The sequence below is a fragment of the Oncorhynchus gorbuscha genome, linkage group LG15, assembly GCF_021184085.1.
Source record: "Oncorhynchus gorbuscha isolate QuinsamMale2020 ecotype Even-year linkage group LG15, OgorEven_v1.0, whole genome shotgun sequence".
Taxonomy (NCBI): Eukaryota; Metazoa; Chordata; class Actinopteri; order Salmoniformes; family Salmonidae; genus Oncorhynchus; species Oncorhynchus gorbuscha.
Genome location: NC_060187.1, coordinates 15,988,715 through 16,007,389, shown reverse-complemented (window position 1 = coordinate 16,007,389; position 18,675 = coordinate 15,988,715). Strand labels below are relative to the sequence as shown.

The 18,675-nt window shown below is 44.6% G+C and overlaps 1 protein-coding gene across 1 annotated transcript in view; it reads right to left on the bottom strand.

Annotated features, from left to right (window-relative positions):
- Positions 1-665: 665 nt before the first annotated feature.
- The window catches only part of dnajc6 (DnaJ (Hsp40) homolog, subfamily C, member 6), a 60,792-nt gene continuing 42,782 nt past the window's right edge, over positions 666-18,675 (bottom strand). The window contains exons 8-19 of the mRNA XM_046300222.1: positions 14,233-14,355; positions 12,526-12,606; positions 12,006-12,199; positions 11,608-11,634; positions 10,931-11,332; positions 10,629-10,700; positions 8,247-8,345; positions 6,474-6,608; positions 5,793-6,140; positions 5,426-5,574; positions 5,047-5,223; positions 666-3,586 (exon numbers count right to left, since the gene is read on the bottom strand). Of these exons, the coding sequence (XP_046156178.1) occupies positions 3,485-3,586; positions 5,047-5,223; positions 5,426-5,574; positions 5,793-6,140; positions 6,474-6,608; positions 8,247-8,345; positions 10,629-10,700; positions 10,931-11,332; positions 11,608-11,634; positions 12,006-12,199; positions 12,526-12,606; positions 14,233-14,355 (1,909 nt within the window). The 3' untranslated portion in view covers positions 666-3,484. The remainder of the gene's footprint in view (positions 3,587-5,046; positions 5,224-5,425; positions 5,575-5,792; positions 6,141-6,473; positions 6,609-8,246; positions 8,346-10,628; positions 10,701-10,930; positions 11,333-11,607; positions 11,635-12,005; positions 12,200-12,525; positions 12,607-14,232; positions 14,356-18,675) is intronic.

The following is an 18,675-nucleotide window of genomic DNA, read 5'->3' as shown; positions in this document are numbered from 1 at the left end:
GACAGCAACGGCAAATGGTTTACATCTTTTTCCTGCTATTCAAACTATTCAGTGACCATTTATGCCCTGTGGACGGGGTCTTCATCATCCTATGGGGGCATGACCATGGTAGCCAAAATAATGGCCTGCCCAGCATTTCTATACCCTATGACCCTACTCATGACAGGATGTTAATTGCTTAATTAACTCAGTAACCACACCATGTGTGGAAGCACCAGCTTTCAATACACTTTGTATCCCTCATTTAATAAAGTGTTTCCATTATTTTGGCAGTTAGCTGTACATCAATGGCTCCCAGCTCCAGTCCTCCAGTACCTCTAACTACACACACATTTTTGTTGTAGCCCCAGACAAACACTCTTGATTCAACTCATCAAAGGCTTGATGATTAGTTGACAAGTTGAATCAGGTATGCTTGCCCAGGGCTACAATGATAATGTGTACTGTTGGGGGGGAACACTGCTGAACAGGATGGTAATAAATGGTTCTGCTCCTTCTGACTTACACAGACTAATCATATTTCTTTAGTCTTTACAAATCTGATTTCTACATAACACACAGTAATGTCCTCATCACCTACAGCTCTTTAACACAGTAGAACCCTTCCACGATGCCATTGGCTAGATTGTGCCACTAAGAACGAAGACAGACACAGATGACGTTTGTTTGTTGTTTCTGACTTTCATCTTCTCTATTTATTTGTGCATTGCACTTATCACTTTATCAAGGGTAAACAGAACCCACAAAGAGAAACACAGAAACCACAGGAGGTTGGTGGCACCTTAATTGGGGAGGACAGGCTCATGGTAATGGTTTGAGGGAATAAGTGGAATGGTATCAAATACATTAAACACATGGTTTCCATGTGGTTGATACCATTCCATTTGCTCCATTCCAGCCATTGTTATGAGCCTTCCTCCCCTCAGCAGCCTCCACTGACAGAAACGGTTTACATTTTTAGTAGTAATACTTTTACAGCCGACAAGCAAACACATACAGTAGTTGTATCCAAATCGTATCACATCCTCACGTACAACAGTTTCAACAACACTCATCCACTATATAGAGAGAGGTTGGCATTTTAACATTGCCCTAAGTTAGCAGATAGACAAGAGATTTCAGTCAGCTAGGGAGCTTATAGGGGTTCTCTCTCTCTCACACACACAGACACACACACACACACACACAGTACATACATACTACACAGCCACAGCTTCTGCCATTGGTATAGTCACCAGAGAAAGCAGAAAATACAGTGGACAGTCTCTTTAGTTATATACTGGTCAGTCAGTGCTCACGTTAGTCCACAACTCACGTTAGTCCACAAAAGGTGTGGCCTTTTCACAGAGGAAAGGGTTGACAACAGAGTAGGCTGGTCCGCCTATAGCTCTTCCCACCAGCCTCCTCTGGTTGACATCATCAGTATGCAGGGGATAAAACAGGGAAATGGTTGTATCAGATGAAATAGATGTGCCAGTCTACCAAATGTATTGTTTTACACAGATAAGGGTTAGAGGGGGCCTATATTAGGATCTCACAAGCTTGATAGTGGTCCAATACACTCAAGTATAGTAATGTGTTATGGAATGGTGTGCCTCCATGTGTAGCAAGATAGAGTCAGTCCTGTAGTCCTTCCACTAGGTCTCCCAGTCAGTGAATGCAAAAAAGATATGCTTCAAACTAATGTAAATATAAAAGCCCTCATCAATGACAGGTTGCCTTTGATCAATCATGATTTAAAAGTAAACACTTTAGAGGATACAGCAAAAGATGAATAAGACAATACACCACCTGCATGTTAATAAACATTACCCGCAATAAAATGAAAGATTCTTCATTGGGAGGGACTGAATCATCTGAAATGAGTCAATAAATGAACATAATACAAAGTAAAACTGCACATAACAATGATGAAGCTTCAGCAGTTTAGTTCTTAGATAAGTACAGCAGTGTGATAAGGGATACTTTCTCTGATATGGATAATATCCTTTACACACAGGTTCTTTCAGAATGTAGACACTACATTTACAGGAGAAATTAGGGTTAAGTGCCTTGCTCAAGGGCACATCAACAGATTTTTTACCTAGTCAGCTCGGGGATTTGAACCAGCAACCTTCCGGTTACTAGCACAACATGCTTAGCTGCAAGGCTACCTGCCACCCACTAGCAAGTGACTGTAAAGATGAGAGTGAGTACTGTATGTTTAAAGCTGGAATCCATAGTGGTCAAACTGCCATGTCTGTTTGTGATATTACAAAGATGTTATTTCGGATATGATTGAACACTCGATAGAACAGCAGAGTTTTTTAAAACCAAGATGCTAGATATCTCTCTCTCTGAACTCCTCTCCTCTTTTCATAACAAATGTGCCTGGGGCGACCGGTGGCGCTGTTTCACCTAATGTGGATTCCAGCTTTAAGACTGATAACAGACTGCAGCTGAGTTTACTCTCTGTGTTAAAGCTAAAGACATTTTGCACCTTTCTAAAGACTGAGGGCAAGAAAACACGAGAACCAACCGCCGTAGGTAGTAAAGGTGGTGGTGCAACAACGAATATCCTGCCTACCATCACCTACTATCTGTATGTCAAGTTGAGTCTCCAGGTTGTTGTCAGAACGTAAACATGTTACCCCTGGCTTGTTGTCTCCTAGAACTCTTCTGTGGAGTTCTGTGGAAGCACATTGATCTAAATTGGTCGTTGAAATAACATAGATAACAGTAGCTTTTCCATGAAGATAGACAACTCAGGTGGAAACTCCGTGAGATTGCTCTATATAAATGATTTGACATGGTATTTCTGAGATCACTGTGGTGTATAGACCTTACAGTCAGTGTACCACTGTACCAGTGCCTAATTGAATAGGCCATCCACTCCCAACACTGGCTCTAGATCTTCACTTCAAAGTCACACAGGTGACTGTGACAGGAACACTGTGGTAATGCTACTGTGTGTAAAACATTGTCATCGTCTTGACAGGTGACTGACAGGAACACTGTGTTAATGCTACTGTGTGTAAAACATTGTCATCGTCTTGACAGGTGACTGACAGGAACACTGTGTTAATGCTACTGTGTGTAAAACATTGGCATCGTCTTGCTTTATATAGCACCTGGCTAACAACACTGTGACCACAGGTATGTCATTATCACCTATGTCAGGTGTTAGGTGGACAGTATCACTCTGGCGATGTCTCCATAGACAGCTGGATGACTGCATTAATTGGTTCAGGACTCTTTGCTTGGTTCAAGACTCGGAAATGTAGGACAGGGTTGAACAGTTCTTGTTGGACAGTTGGACAGTACTGCCACCAGATACATAGGTAGGTGGGTAGGCAGGTATCTTTCTGTTAGTCTGGCTATTGAAGTCTCTATGGAGTAGAGTCCACAGGACAGTGACAAGAAGAGAAGGAGTGGGGAGTCAGATCCGGTAGGGGCTTGATGATTGATCACAGGGGGTCGGCAGGAACTCTTTCTCTCTCTCAGCTCAGTAGAGTGCTTTTTGTCCTTGGCTGTCAAATTCTGACCAGGCATCATTCAGTTCCATAAAAATCATCTTGGCATATTGTTCATAGGGCTGTCCAGTGGCCTGGGAGAGGGGACAAGGAGGAAAACATAAGTCAGTCACGTTGTAATTTACTGCAGAGGTGCAAAGTGTCTACTGTACAGAACCTCACTATATCATATCTGGTGTTTGTTTGCATGTGTGTGTGCAGAAGAATTATACCCGTAGGGGGTACAGGGGCACTTTCCCCACACAGATTTGTCCTCTAAATGCTGTTTTTCTTTCTCTGCAATACAACTAGCCATATAGTAATTGTATGAAATTGTCTTTAGCTTGCCCAGATAGGTTCTCAATCTCCCAACCTCATAACTAGCTACAAAGAAGACACTTCAGGCTATCAATCAAGTTAGACAGTATATACGGTATATATGCAGCTCTGGAAAAAAGAGACCACTGCAGTATTTATAGGTGTGTGTTTGGGTAAAATTGACCATTTTGTTTTATTCTATAAACTACTGACAACATTTCTCTCAAATTCCATATAAAAATATTGTCCTTTAGAGCATTTATTTGCAGAAAATAAATGACAAAATATCACCAGTCTCAACGTCAACAGTGAAGATTCGACTCGGGGATGCTGGCCTTCTTTTTTATTTTTACAAAGATTATTTCACCTTTATTTAACCAGGTAGGCAAGTTGAGAACAAGTTCTCATTTACAATTGCGACCTGGCCAAGATAAAGCAAAGCAGTTCGACACATAAAACGTAATTTGCAAATAAATTCATAAAAAATCCTACAATGTGATTTTCTGGATTTATTTTTCTAATTTTGTCTGTCATAGTTGAAGTGAACCTATGGTGATAATTACAGGCCTCTCTCATCTTTCAAGTGGGAGAACGTGCACAATTGGTGGCTGACTAAATACTTTTTTGCCCCACTGTAATTACACAGATAAACGGAACTCATCTGGGGTGCTGACTGCCTCTGCATATTGAATTCAAGAGTTCCGGTATCTGTGTAAATATTTGACCACAACAGAGGATACAGACAGCTCAAGAGGTATGCAGAAAAATACAAAATAGAATTAAACATAGTGATTATGGCTCTAAACTCTTAGAAAAAAAGGTTCTATGTAGAACCTAAAATGGTTATTTGGAGAACACTTTCAAGTACCATTTTAAGTTCCAGGTAGAACCCTTTTGGGTTCCATGAAAAACCCTTTCCACAGAGGGTTCTACATAGAATCCAAAAGGCTTCTAACTAAAACCAAAATAGGTTCTACCTGGAACCAAAGGGTTCTCCTATGGGGACAGGCAAACTTGAGGTGTTTAAAAAATGCTAAATTCTTCAACTTAAAGGATGGTGGGGGCTAGCCCACCACTGTGTGTGTGTGTGTGTGTGTGTGTGTGTGTGTGTGTGTGTGTGTGTGTGTGTGTGTGTGTGTGTGTGTGTGTGTGTGTGTGTGTGTGTGTGTGTGTGTGTATGAGGTAAGTGTACATGTGTTACACTGTGTGTAGAGTTAACCTCTTCCTTCCCTCTCACCTTGTCTGGATGGACCACCAGCACAGCTTTACGGTAGACCTTCTTGACCTGCTCTGGGGTCACCAGGTCAGCCATGCCTACAGGCTTCCAGCGGGTCTCCCCCTCCCACAGCACCGTGTGCATGGTGGACAGCAGGGCCCGGATGTTACGCTCCTTCCCCTCGATCCAGTCCAGAATCTGGTGGTAGAGGGGGGAGAGTCTGGGCCAGATACAGCACTGAGCTCACAGGGCTTCTTCAACATCTTGAGATAGCTAGCTTGTTTTTCTTAGGCTGTCAAAAGACAGTCCAACATTGGACCCTCCTCCCCCCTGTAGTTATATCTTCACTACACTCTCCAACTCTCGGTCCAAGGCTAGTGATTGACCACTGTAAGACTACCTTGAGTTTCTCGGGGTCCATCTCTTTAGCCATCTCGTCCTTTCTCATCTCTGCTATTGTCCTGGGACCTTCCTTCTTTTTGGCTCCAGCAAAGCTTTGGCCAGACAGCAGGTCATCAAAGTTAGCCATTGCAACTTTGGGCTTGGTACCTGGGAGAGAGAAAGTAACATCTTCTCTCATCCACTTATAATACAGTATATGTGCAGTCATATCATGAATGACTACCTGCACAGATCACACACATGCAGGTCAGTTTCAAGTGGCACATTTGTACATTAATACAGAGCAACAGGAGTCATTTTGGGGGAACACAAACCAACAGTCTATCCATCCCAGTGTGATAACAACCAGTCTCCCACTGACTCACCCATGTTGGGCTGTTGTTTCCCGGCTGCATTGGGAGCAGCTCCTCCTCCCATGGCAGAGAAGCTGATGTTGTAGTTGGGTCTGTTGGAGGGGGAGGTGTGGGGCATGGAGTGGCTGGTGCTGGGCTTGGCCTGTGGGGATGGACCACCCTGACCCTGAGGTTGGGGCTGCCACCCTGGCTGCCCTCCAACACCACCACCACCGGGCTTCCAGGAGGGGAGGCCTGTGTTGGCCTGCCAGCCCCCACCATGCTGGGGCGAGGGAGGAGGCCGTGAGGGGGAGCCCATGGGGGGGAAGGCAGGGGTGGTGCCTGTAGGGGTGGTGGGCTTACTGGAGAACCCAGATCCTCCTATAGAGAGAGATGTAAGTGGAGTGTTTACACAAACTGTAACTCAACTATCATAACATAACATAACATAACACAACATAACATAACATGACGTAACCAGAGGAGGCTGGGGGAGGATATATAGTAGGGCAGGACCATTGTAATGGCTGGAATGGAATCAATGAAAATATATCAAACACATCAAACACATGGAAACCACGTTTGACTCCGTCCCATTGATTCCATTCCAGCTATTACAATGAGCTCGTCCTCCTATAGCTCCTCCCAAGAGCCTCCCCTGGACGTAACATATTTAAAGCATCAGTTAGAACAGTACTTAAAGCCTTCACTGACCTCCCAGACTTCCCCCAAGGTTTCCGATGTCAGCAAAGGGGTCCAGAGTGTTGGGTTTGGCCTGGTGTGTGGGAGTGCTGTTGACCGACCCAGTAGGACTGGTACTGGCTGACTTGCTGCCCTTACTGAAACCACCTCCTCACACAGAACACACAATAACACAGTTGAAATACTATACAATACTTTATTTTATTTAGCCTTTATATTACCAGGAAGGTCAATTAAGAGCACATTCTTATTTCCAAAGAAGTAGGCACTGTAGTTCTATAAATATGATTCTCATAAGCACCAGCAGAGGTCCCTATTTAGTCCCTTTTGATATTACACACGCTTGCTTGCTCCTGGCAGCACAGTATGCTGGATGATGGCATGCCATAGCTCTCTGTTGCTCCTGGCAGCAAAGTATGCTGGATGATGGCATGCCATAGCTCTCTGTTTCTCCTGGCAGCACAGTATGCTGGATGATGGCATGCCATAGCTCTCTGTTGCTCCTGGCAGCACAGTATGCTGGATGATGGCATGCCATAGCTCTCTGTTGCTCCTGGCAGCACAGTATGCTGGATGATGGCATGCCATAGCTCTCTGTTGCTCCTGGCAGCACAGTATGCTGGATGATGGCATGCCATAGCTCTCTGTTGCTCCTGGCAGCACAGTATGCTGGATGATGGCATGCCATAGCTCTCTGTTGCTCCTGGCAGCACAGTATGCTGGATGATGGCATGCCATAGCTCTCTGTTGCTCCTGGCAGCACAGTATGCTGGATGATGGCATGCCATAGCTCTCTGTTGCTCCTGGCAGCACAGTATGCTGGATGATGGCATGCCATAGCTCTCTGTTGCTCCTGGCAGCACAGTATGCTGGATGATGGCATGCCATAGCTCTCTGTTGCTCCTGGCAGCACAGTATGCTGGATGATGGCATGCCATAGCTCTCTGTTGCTCCTGGCAGCACAGTATGCTGGATGATGGCATGCCATAGCTCTCTGTTGCTCCTGGCAGCACAGTATGCTGGATGATGGCATGCCATAGCTCTCTGTTGCTCCTGGCAGCACAGTATGCTGGATGATGGCATGCCATAGCTCTCTGTTGCTCCTGGCAGCACAGTATGCTGGATGATGGCATGCCATAGCTCTCTGTTGCTCTTGGCAGCACAGTATGCTGGATGATGGCATGCCATAGCTCTCTGTTGCTCCTGGCAGCACAGTATGCTGGATGATGGCATGCCATAGCTCTCTGTTGCTCCTGGCAGCACAGTATGCTGGATGATGGCATGCCATAGCTCTCTGTTGCTCCTGGCAGCACAGTATGCTGGATGATGGCATGCCATAGCTCTCTGTTGCTCCTGGCAGCACAGTATGCTGGATGATGGCATGCCATAGCTCTCTGTTGCTCATGGCAGCACAGTATGCTGGATGATGGCATGCCATAGCTCTCTGTTGCTCCTGGCAGCACAGTATGCTGGATGATGGCATGCCATAGCTCTCTGTTTCTCTTGGCAGCACAGTATGCTGGATGATGGCATGCCATAGCTCTCTGTTGCTCCTGGCAGCACAGTATGCTGGATGATGGCATGCCATAGCTCTCTGTTGCTCCTGGCAGCACAGTATGCTGGATGATGGCATGCCATAGCTCTCTGTTGCTCCTGGCAGCACAGTATGCTAGATGATGGCATGCCATAGCTCTCTGTTGCTCCTGGCAGCTGGTTGTTCCTCTGTTCTCAGACCCCTGTCTCTGCAGATGTTGTCCATGAATGTTACACAGGAGTAGAACTTACCTGGAGCTGCAGGTTTGTTCCAGTCCCATCCTCCCATGGCGTTGGGAGGCTGCTGAATGGTGACAACAGGGGTGGTGGGTGGTACTGGGGAGCTGTGACCTATCAGAACACAGAAACATCAGTGACAGACCTCACAAACAATGGGAGGAAGGAGATATGAAATCATGCAAATTATGACCACATTATCACCAATGACCATAGTGTTGGATACTATCTGACTTGAATTCCCTTTGAGCTACTGAATTGAGCCCCTCTGTTTGTAATTGTATAATTAGCATAGCAGTAGTCATTATCATTGGTCTATGTGCATTGTATTCAGGCAGAGTGAAAGTACAAAGGGAGCATGTCTCTGAGTATAAGAAGGATTCTATAAGGGTTGAATAGGAGCCATGTGTCTGGGGTTAGAGCTGACAGATCATAATTACTGTTCTATAACGCTGTCTAATATATTTACTGTTTTATATAGTTATATACTCTTATATACAGTTTTGATGTATTCTGAGAGATTGAAAGTAATGTTAGGTTTACGCTCTTTGTGTATGAGAAGTGTAATTACAGTATTTAGTGGACTGCAATGGACTGTAGGAATGTGTACTCCCAAGAACTCAAGGCCTCTCCTGACTGATAAGAAGTCCCGTGAAAGGAACGGAGGAGCACGAAGGTTCCAGACTCAGGCTGGGCCACTATAACACCTATAACACCGAAGGTTCCAGACTCAGGCTGGGCCACTATAACACCTGACTGATAAGAAGTCCTGTGAAAGGAACGGAGGACCACGAAGGTACCAGACTCAGGCTGGGCCACTATAACACCTCATTTGAGTCAATTGGAGGTGTACCTGTGGAATTATTTCAAGGCCTACCTTCAAACTCAGTGCCTCTTTGATTGACATCATGGGAAAATCAAAAGAAATCAGCCATGACCTCAGAAAAGAAATTGTAGACCTCCACAAGTCTGGTTCATCCTTGGGAGCAATTTCCAAATGCCTGAAGGTACCACGTTCATCTGTACAAACAATAGTACGCAAGTATAAACACCATGGGACCACATAGCCGTCATACCGCTCAGGAAGGAGATGCGTTCTGTCTCCTAAAGATGAACGTAAATTGATGCGAAAAGTGCAAATCAATCCCAGACCAAAAGCAAAGAACCTTGTGAAGATGCTGGAGGAAACAGGTACAAATGTATCTATATCCACAGTAAAACGAGTCCTATATCAACTCAGCAGGGAAGAATCCACTGCTCCAAAACTGCCATAAAAAAAGCCAGACTACGGTTTGCAACTGCACATGGGGACAAATATTGTACTTTTTGGAGAAATGTCCTCTGGTCTGATAAAACAAAAATAGAACTGTTTAGCCATAATGACCATCGTTATGTTTGGAGGAAAAAGGGGGAGGCTTGCAGCAAAAGAACACCATCCCAACTGTGAAGCACAGGGGTGGCAGCATCATGTTGTGGAGGTGCTTTGCTGCAGGAGGGACTGGTGCACTTCACAAAATAGATGGCATCATGAGAAAGTAAAATTGTGTGGATATATTGAAACAACATCTCAAGACATCAGTCAAATGGGTCTTTCAAATGGACAATGACCCCAAGCATACTTCCAAAGTTGTGGGAAATGTCTTAAGGACAACAAAGTCAAGTTATTGGAGTTGCCATCACAAAGCCCTGACCTCAATCCTATAGAAAATGTGTGGACAGAACTGAAAAAGCGTGTGCGAGCAAGGAGGCCTACAAACCTGACTCAGATACACCAGCTCTATTAGGAGGAATGGGCCAAAATTCCCCCAACCTATAGTGGGAAGCTTGTGGAAGGCTACCCAAAACATTTGACCCAAGTCAAACAATTTAAAGGCAATGCTACCAAATACTAATTCAGTGTTTGTAAACTTCTAACCCACTGGGAATGTGATGAAAGAATTAAAGCTGAAATAAATCATTCTCTCTACTATCATTCTGACATTTCACATTCTTAAAATACATTGATAATACTAGCTAAACCAGCAAATTTTTACAAGGATTAAATATCAGGAATTGAGAAACTGAGTTTAAATGTATTTGGCTAAGGTGTATGTAAACTTCCGACTTCAACTGTATCAGTGTAAAGACAGCAGTCACATAGTGGATAGTGGAAAGAGTGAAACGTTAATTGGTAGACAGTGTCTCTACAGATGCAGTCTGGTCATGCCTTACACATGCCAGTGTTCTGCATGGTGGGGGATAATAATAATAATAATAATAATATATGCCATTTAGCAGACATGACTTACAGTCAGTGTTCTGCATGGTGGGGGATACAAGCGCCATGCTCTACCAACTGAGCTACAGAAGGAGCTGCATGCAGGAGGGGGCCAGGCTGCCCCAGGTTACCAAGATTACCTGCTGGACCCAGGAAGGACCCCATCAGCTCCTGGGGCTTGGGCATCGGACCCGCCCCAAACGGGTCCAACGCTGGGTGGACAGAGAGAAAAGCATAAACCGTTACTTTACTATTCAATTCAATACATTTTATGAATCTCCGACAGGCAATTAATTCTGGCAGTCATAGGATACGCATAGATTAACATACTATGTACACATCTGTATTAAAATGACTTTGTAAAAAAACAGACAAATGAACCTGAATTGAGTTGATCGGTAACTATGGCTATATGGTGTTATAGTAATAATTGACTACATACCTGGATAGGGGCAGGGGAGGGTGGAGGCAGGGGCTATTTTCTGTGGGGTGGACTGGGCCGAAGTGGGCCCACTCCCTGTCTGGGGGGATGCCCCAAACAGGTCCCCCAGGAGGTCCGTGGTGGTGTTGGTGGTCGGGGGCTGGGGCGAGGGGCATGGGGTGTTCACTGCCACCCCATCCAGGCCCAGGAGGTCCACCTCTTCTGGGGGAGGAGGAGGAGCAGCGGGGGGGGCGTGGGGCTGCTCGGGTCTCTTGGGGCCCCTGGTACCCGTCTGAGCCCCTCCAGGTCTCTCTTCGCTAGCATGGCTTTGCTGGCTGGAAAGGGACAGCATCTCGTCATCAGACGGCTCGCTGTCCTCCCCGTGAGGACGACCGTCCAGACCGCCTTGGGACCGGCTTGGCTCTACATGGGAGGGGGTAGGTCACATAAGGAAAACTTGGTCTTGATTTAGTAAATAGGTTTGCTTCCAACAAAATATTCAACAGGAGAACAGGAGATATTTTGCTAAGTTATAGGTATCAGTATTGCTAGCCACCACAGCAGCGTGACAAAGCTAAACTAACACATACGTGCTGTACATCACCCAGGGGAAACTGCCTGGAACAATGTGCTGACTTCCTCTAACTACAGCAGCTAGTATCTTTACTGGTCTGTGGTCTCCTCTACTCTAGACCTACCCTCCAAGTCCAGTCCCTCCATCTCATCTTGGGAGGAGAGAATGAGACCAACGTTAGAGTAAGAAAGACTGTTCAACAGCAGCTCTCATTAGTGGTGACCATATCAGCATCTGTGTGTGTTTAGCTGTCTGTGTGCATAGTGTATGTGTGTGTGCCTTGGTCCATCTGGGCATTGGAGTGTGTGGACCTCTGTGTCAGTGCATGTATCTGTGCCTGTGTACCAACATGTGCGTGCCCATCTGTGTCCGTTTGTATGCGTATGCGTGCATGTGTGTATGAGTGTGTGCATCTGTGTGTACAAATTTGCCTGTGTGTGTCTGTGTGTGTTTGTGTGTGTGTCCACCTGTCCTGTATGCCTCTGTATGTGTGCTTGTATGTTGACCTCCCCTCTGCCCTACCTGCTATGGCCAGTGCGTCCTGGTGTTCCTGGTGACAGGAGAACAGTACGTTGGGGATGAGGTCTTTATTAGGGAACTGTTCCCAGGGAGGGGTCAGGTCCTTCTGCTTGTCAGTGCTCTCCACCTCGATGTCCACCAACACATGGAACAACTGAGGGTACTTCTCTGGAGAGTCACACGCATCCAGCTCCGGCCTAGACAGGTGTGTGTGTGTGTGTGTGTGTGTGTGTGTGTGTGTGTGTGTGTGTGTGTGTGTGTGTGTGTGTGTGTGTGTGTGTGTGTGTGTGTGTGTGTGTGTGTGTGTGTGTGTGTGTGTGTGTGTGTGTGTGTGTGTGTGTGTGTGTGTGTGTGTGTGTGTGTCAGACAAATAGTTAGCTGGTTCTCCAATCACTATTTCAAAAAAGAGCCATATTCCATATCATGACGTACACCAACATGTAAACATGATATAGTAGTTCACATTCATGTGGTAATACTTCACATATGTACTGTACAGATATTGTATGAGAGAGGGACTCACTTCGTAAACTTTAACACAGTGGTCCCTGGAGCAATGAAGCCTGTGTGGAACTGGATCTGGAATATCTGGGTGTTTGGACACCTGCAAACACCAACAAGCAATCACATAGATAGATTCAGGAATCACATAGATAGATTCAGGAATCACATAGATAGATTCAGGAATCACATAGATTCAGGAATCACATAGATAGATTCAGGAATCACATAGATAGATTCAGGAATCACATAGATTCAGGAATCACATAGATAGATTCAGGAATCACATAGATTCAGGAATCACATAGATTCAGGAATCACATAGATTCAGGAATCACATAGATTCAGGAATCACATAGATTCAGGAATCACATAGATAGATTCAGGAATCACATAGATAGATTCAGGAAGCACATAGATAGATTCAGGAAGCACATAGATAGATTCAGGAAGCACATAGATTCAGGAATCACATAGATAGATTCAGGAATCACATAGATTCAGGAATCACATAGATTCAGGAATCACATAGATTCAGGAATCACATAGATAGATTCAGGAATCACATAGATAGATTCAGGAAGCAAATACATAGATTCAGGAATCACATAGATTCAGGAATCACATAGATTCAGGAATCACATAGATTCAGGAATCACATAGATAGATTCAGGAAGCACAGATTCAGGAAGCACATAGATAGATTCAGGAATCACATAGATTCAGGAATCACATAGATTCAGGAAGCACATAGAAAGATTCAGGAATCACATAGATTCAGGAATCACATAGATTCAGGAAGCACATAGATAGATTCAAACAATTACACTGTGGAAATGTATGATCGTAAGGGAAGGAGATTCTGTCTAGATTCCATCTAGATTTTAATTTAGTCTGTGCTGTGTTTATGTTCATTCAGGGCACACAATGTACATCAATGTGTTAGTGTGACAGTATCTCTTTGAGAGTGATCTGTCTGTAAATAACAAGGTATCAGAACATGGTCCCATACAATCAGAGCTAACAGAATCTCTCATAGCATAACATATCATAATCTGTGTGTGCGCCATGTTATGTTAGCATGCTAGACAAGCCATATGCTGTACTTTGGCCTGCGTGTGTCAGTGGCGTCTTAGCATGCTAGACAAGCCATATGCTGTACTTTGGCCTGCGTGTGTCAGTGGCGTCTTAGCATGTTAGGCTAGCCCCATGCTGTACTTTGGCCTGCGTGTGTCAGTGTCGTCTTAGCATGTTAGGCTAGCCCCATGCTGTACTTTGGCCTGCGTGTGTCAGTGTCGTCTTAGCATGTTAGGCTAGCCCCATGCTGAGCTAGCATCCATAGTTACTGCCCCTTGGCCTGCGTGTGTCAGTGTCGTCTTAGCATGTTAGGCTATGCTGTACTTTGGCCTGCGTGTGTCAGTGGCGTCCCCATGCTGTACTTTGGCCTGCGTGTGTCAGTGTGTCTTAGTGTCTTAGCATCTTAGCATGTTAGGCTAGCCCCATGCTGTACTTTGGCCTGCGTGTGTCAGTGTCGTCTTAGCATGTTAGGCTAGCCCCATGCTGTACTTTGGCCTGCGTGTGTCAGTGGCGTCTTAGCATGTTAGGCTAGCCCCATGCTGTACTTTGGCCTGCGTGTGTCAGTGGCGTCTTAGCATGTTAGGCTAGCCCCATGCTGTACTTTGGCCTGCGTGTGTCAGTGGCGTCTTAGCATGTTAGGCTATCCCCCTGCTGTACCTTGGCCTGCAGTCGTCCTCCGATGGTGTTCCTCATATGATAGACAGAAATGACCACATCACCCTGGACATTCACACCTAGAGGGAAGACAACCTTCCCCTCCTGGACCCTGTGCTCTCTGAGAGGGGGGAGGGTGAGAGAGACAGACATGCAGAAAGGAGGAGAAGGAGAAAAGGAGAAAGGTATTCAGAGATGGTGTCATACAGTGCACTCGGAAAGTATTCAGACCCCTTTTGTTGTTCATTCGTTTACTCCAATTAGTGGAGGGGTGGTAGGGTTAGTGGTAAATAAGGAAAATATATATATGTACAGTGGGGAGAACAAGTATTTGATACACTGCCAATTTTGCAGGATTTCCTACTTACAAAGCATGTAGAGGTAGGTACTTTTTATCATAGGTACAATTAAACTGTGAGAGACGGAATCTAAAAAAAGAATCCAGAAAAACACATTTATGATTTTTAAGTAATTAATTTGCATTTTATTGCATGACATAAGTATTTGATACATCAGGAAAGCAGAACTTAACATTTGGTACAGAAACCTTTGTTTGCAATTATAGAGATCGTACGTTTCCTGTAGTTCTTGACCAGGTTTGTACACACTGCAGCAGGGATTTTGGCCCACTCCTCCATATAGACTTTCTCCAGATCCTTCAGGTTTCGGGGCTGTCACTGGGCAATACGGACTCCCTCCAAAGATGTTCTTTTGGGTTCAGACTGGCTAGGCCACTCCAGGACCTTGAGATGCTTCTTACGGAGCCACTCCTTCGTTGCCCTGGCTGTGGATTTCGGGTCGTTATCATGCTGGAAGACCCAGCCACGACCCATCTTCAATGCTCTTACTGAGGGAAGGAGGTTGTTGGCCAAGATCCCGTGATACATGGCCCCATCCATCCTCCCCTCAATATGGTGCAGTCGTCCTGTCCCCTTTGCAGAAAAGCATCCCCAAAGAATAATGTTTCCCCCTTCATGCTTCACGGTTGGGATGGTGTTCTTGGGGTTGTACTCATCCTTCTTCTTTCTCCAAACACGGCGAGTGGAGTTTAGACCAAAAAGCTCTATTTTTGCCTCATCAGACCACATGACCTTCTCCCATTCCTCCTCTGGATCATCCAGATGGTCATTGGCAAACTTCAGATGGGCCTGGATATGCGCTGGCTTGAGCATGGGGACCTTGCGTGCGCTGCAGGATTTTAATTCATGATGGCGAAGTGTGTTACTAATGGTTTTCTTTGAGACTGTGGTCCCAGCTCTCTTCAGGTCATTGACCAGGTCCTGCCGTGTAGTTCTGGGCTGATCCCTCACCTTCCTCATGATCATTGATGCCCCACGAGGTGAGATCTTGCATGGAGCCCCAGACCGAGGGTGATTGACCGTCAACTTGAACTTCTTCCATTTTAAAATAATTGCACCAGCAGTTGTTGCCTTCTCACCAAGCTGCTTGCCTATTGTCCTGTAGCCCCTCCCAGTCTTGTGCAGGTCTACAATTTTATCCCTGATGTCCTTACACAGCTCTCTGGTCTTGGCCATTGTGGAGAGGTTGGAGTCTGTTTGATTGAGTGTGTGGACAGGTGTCTTTTATACAGGTAATGAGTGGAGAACAAGAGGGCTTCTTAAAGAAAAACTAACAGGTCTGTGAGAGATGGAATTCTTACTGGTTGGTAGGTGATCAAATACTTATGTCATGTAATAAAATGCAAATCATACAATGTGATTTTCTGGATTTATGTTTTAGATTCCGTCTCTCACAGTTGAAGTGTACCTATGATAAAAATGTCAGACCTCTACATGCTTTGTAAGTAGGAAAACCTGCAAAATCGGCAGTGAATCAAAAACTTGTTCTCCCCACTGTATACAGTTGAAGTCGGGAGTTTACATACACCTTAACCAAATACATTTAAACTCAGTTTTTCACAATTCCTGACATTTAATCACAGTACAAATTCCCTGTTTTATTCTGAAATGTCAGAATAATAGTTATTCTGAAATGTCAGAATAATAGTAGAGAGAATTATTTATTTCAGCTTTATTCTTTCATCACATTCCCAGAGGGTCAGAAGTTTACATGCACTCAATTAGTATTTGGTAACATTGCCTTTAAATTGTTTAACATGGGTCAAACGTTTCGGGTAGCCTTCCACAAGCTTCCCACAATAAGTTGTGTGAATTTTGTCCATTCCTCGTTGACAGAGCTGGTGTAACAGAGTCAGGTTTGTAGGCCTCCTTGCTTGCACACGCTTTTTCAGTTCTGCCCACACATTTTCTATAGGATTGATGTCAGGGCTTTGTGATGGCCACTCCAATACCTTGACTTTGTTCTCCTTAAGCCATTTTACCACAACTTTGGAAGTATGCTTGGGGTCATTGTCCATTTGGAAGACCCATTTGCGACCAAGTTTTAACTTATGTCTTGAGATGTTACGTCAAAATATCCACATAATTTTACTTTCTCATGATGCCATCTATTTTGTGAAGTGCACCAGTCCCTCCTGCAGCAAAACACCCCCACGACATGATGCTGCCACCCCCGTGCTTCACTTTTGGGATGGTGTTCTTCGGCTTGCAAGCCTCCCCCTTTTTCCTCCAAACATAACGATGGTCATTATGGCCAAACAATTCTATTTTTGTTTCATCAGTACGATCTTTGTCCCCGTGTGCAGTTGCAAACCGCGGTCTGGCTTTTTTATGGCAGTATTGGAGTAGTGGCTTCTTCCCTGCAGAGCGGCCTTTCAGGTTACTTTTGTACCTGTTTCCTCCAACATCTTCACAAGGTCCTTTGCTGTTGTTCTGGAATTGATTTGCCCTATTCGCATCAAAGTATGTTCATCTCTAGGAGACAGAACTCGTCTCCTTCCTGAGCGGTATGACAGCCATGGTGTTTATACTTGCGTACTACTGTTTGTACAGATGAATGTGGTACCTTCAGGCATTTGGAAATTGCTCCCAAGAATGGCTGATTTCTTTGGATTTTCCCATGATTTCAAGCAAAGAGGCACTGAGTTTGAAGGTTGGCCTTAAAATACATCCACAGGTATACCTCCAATTGATTGAAATGATGTTAATTAGCCTATCAGAAGCTTCTAAAGCCATTACATAATTTTCTGGAATTTTCCAAGCTGTTTAAAGGCACAGTCAACTTAGTGTATGTAAACTTCTGACCCGCTGAAATTGTGATACGGTGAATTATGAGTTAAATAATCTGTCTGTAAACAATTGTTGGAAAAATTACTTGTGTCATGCACAAAGTAGATGTCCTAACCGACTTGCCAAAACTATAGTTTGTTAACAATAAATTTGAGGAGTGGTTGAAAAACAAGTTGTAATGACTACAACCTAAGTGTATGTAAACTTCTGACTTCAACTGTATATAGACTACTGTTCAAAAATTTGGGGTCACTTAGAAATGTCCTTGTTTTTGAAAGAAAAGCACATTTTTTATCCATGAAAATAACATCAAATTGATCAGAAATACAGTGCAGACATTGTTAATGGGGTGGCAGGGTAGCCTAGTGGTTAGAGCGTTGGACTAATAACCAGAAGGTTGCACGTTCGAACCCCTGAGCTGACATTCTGTTGTTCTGCCCCTGAACAGGCAGTTAACCCACCGTTCCTAGTCCGTCATTGAAAATACAAATTTGTTCTTAACTGACTTGCCTAGTTAAATAAAGGTTAATGGAAATGGCAGATTATTTATGGAATATCTACATACAGAGGCCCATCATTAGCAACCATCACTCCTGTGTTCCAATGGCACTTTGTGTTAGCTCATCCAAGTTTATTATTTTAAAAGGCTAATTGATCATTAGAAAATCCTTTTGCAATTATGTTAGCACAGCTGAAAACTTTTGTTCTGATTAAAGAAGCAATACAACTGGCATTCTTTAGACTAGTTGAGTATCTGGAGCATCAGCATTTGTGGGTTTGATTACAGGCTCAAAATGGCCAGAAACAAAGACCTTTCTTCTGAAACTTGTCAGGCTATTCTTGTTCTGAGAAATGAAGGCTATTCCATGCGAGAAATTGCCAAGAAACTGAATATCTCGTACAACACTGTGTACTACTCCCTTGACAGAACAGCACAAACTGTCTCTAACCAGAATATAAAGAGGAGTGGGAGGCCTCGGTGCACAACTGAGCAAGAGGACAATACCATTAGAGTATCTAGCTTGAGAAACAGACGCCTCACAAGTCCTCAACTGGCAGCTTCATTAAATAGTAAATAGAAGGCCAGCATCCTGGAGTCGCCTCTTCACTGTTGACGTTGAGACTGGTGTTTTGCGGGTACTATTTAATGAAGCTGCCAGTTGAGGACTTGTGAGGCGTCTGTTTCTCAGTTGTGCACCGGGGCCTCCCACTCCTCTTTCTACTCTGGTTAGAGCCAGTCTGTGCTGTTCTGTGAAGGGAGTAGTACACAGCATTGTACGAGATATTCAGTG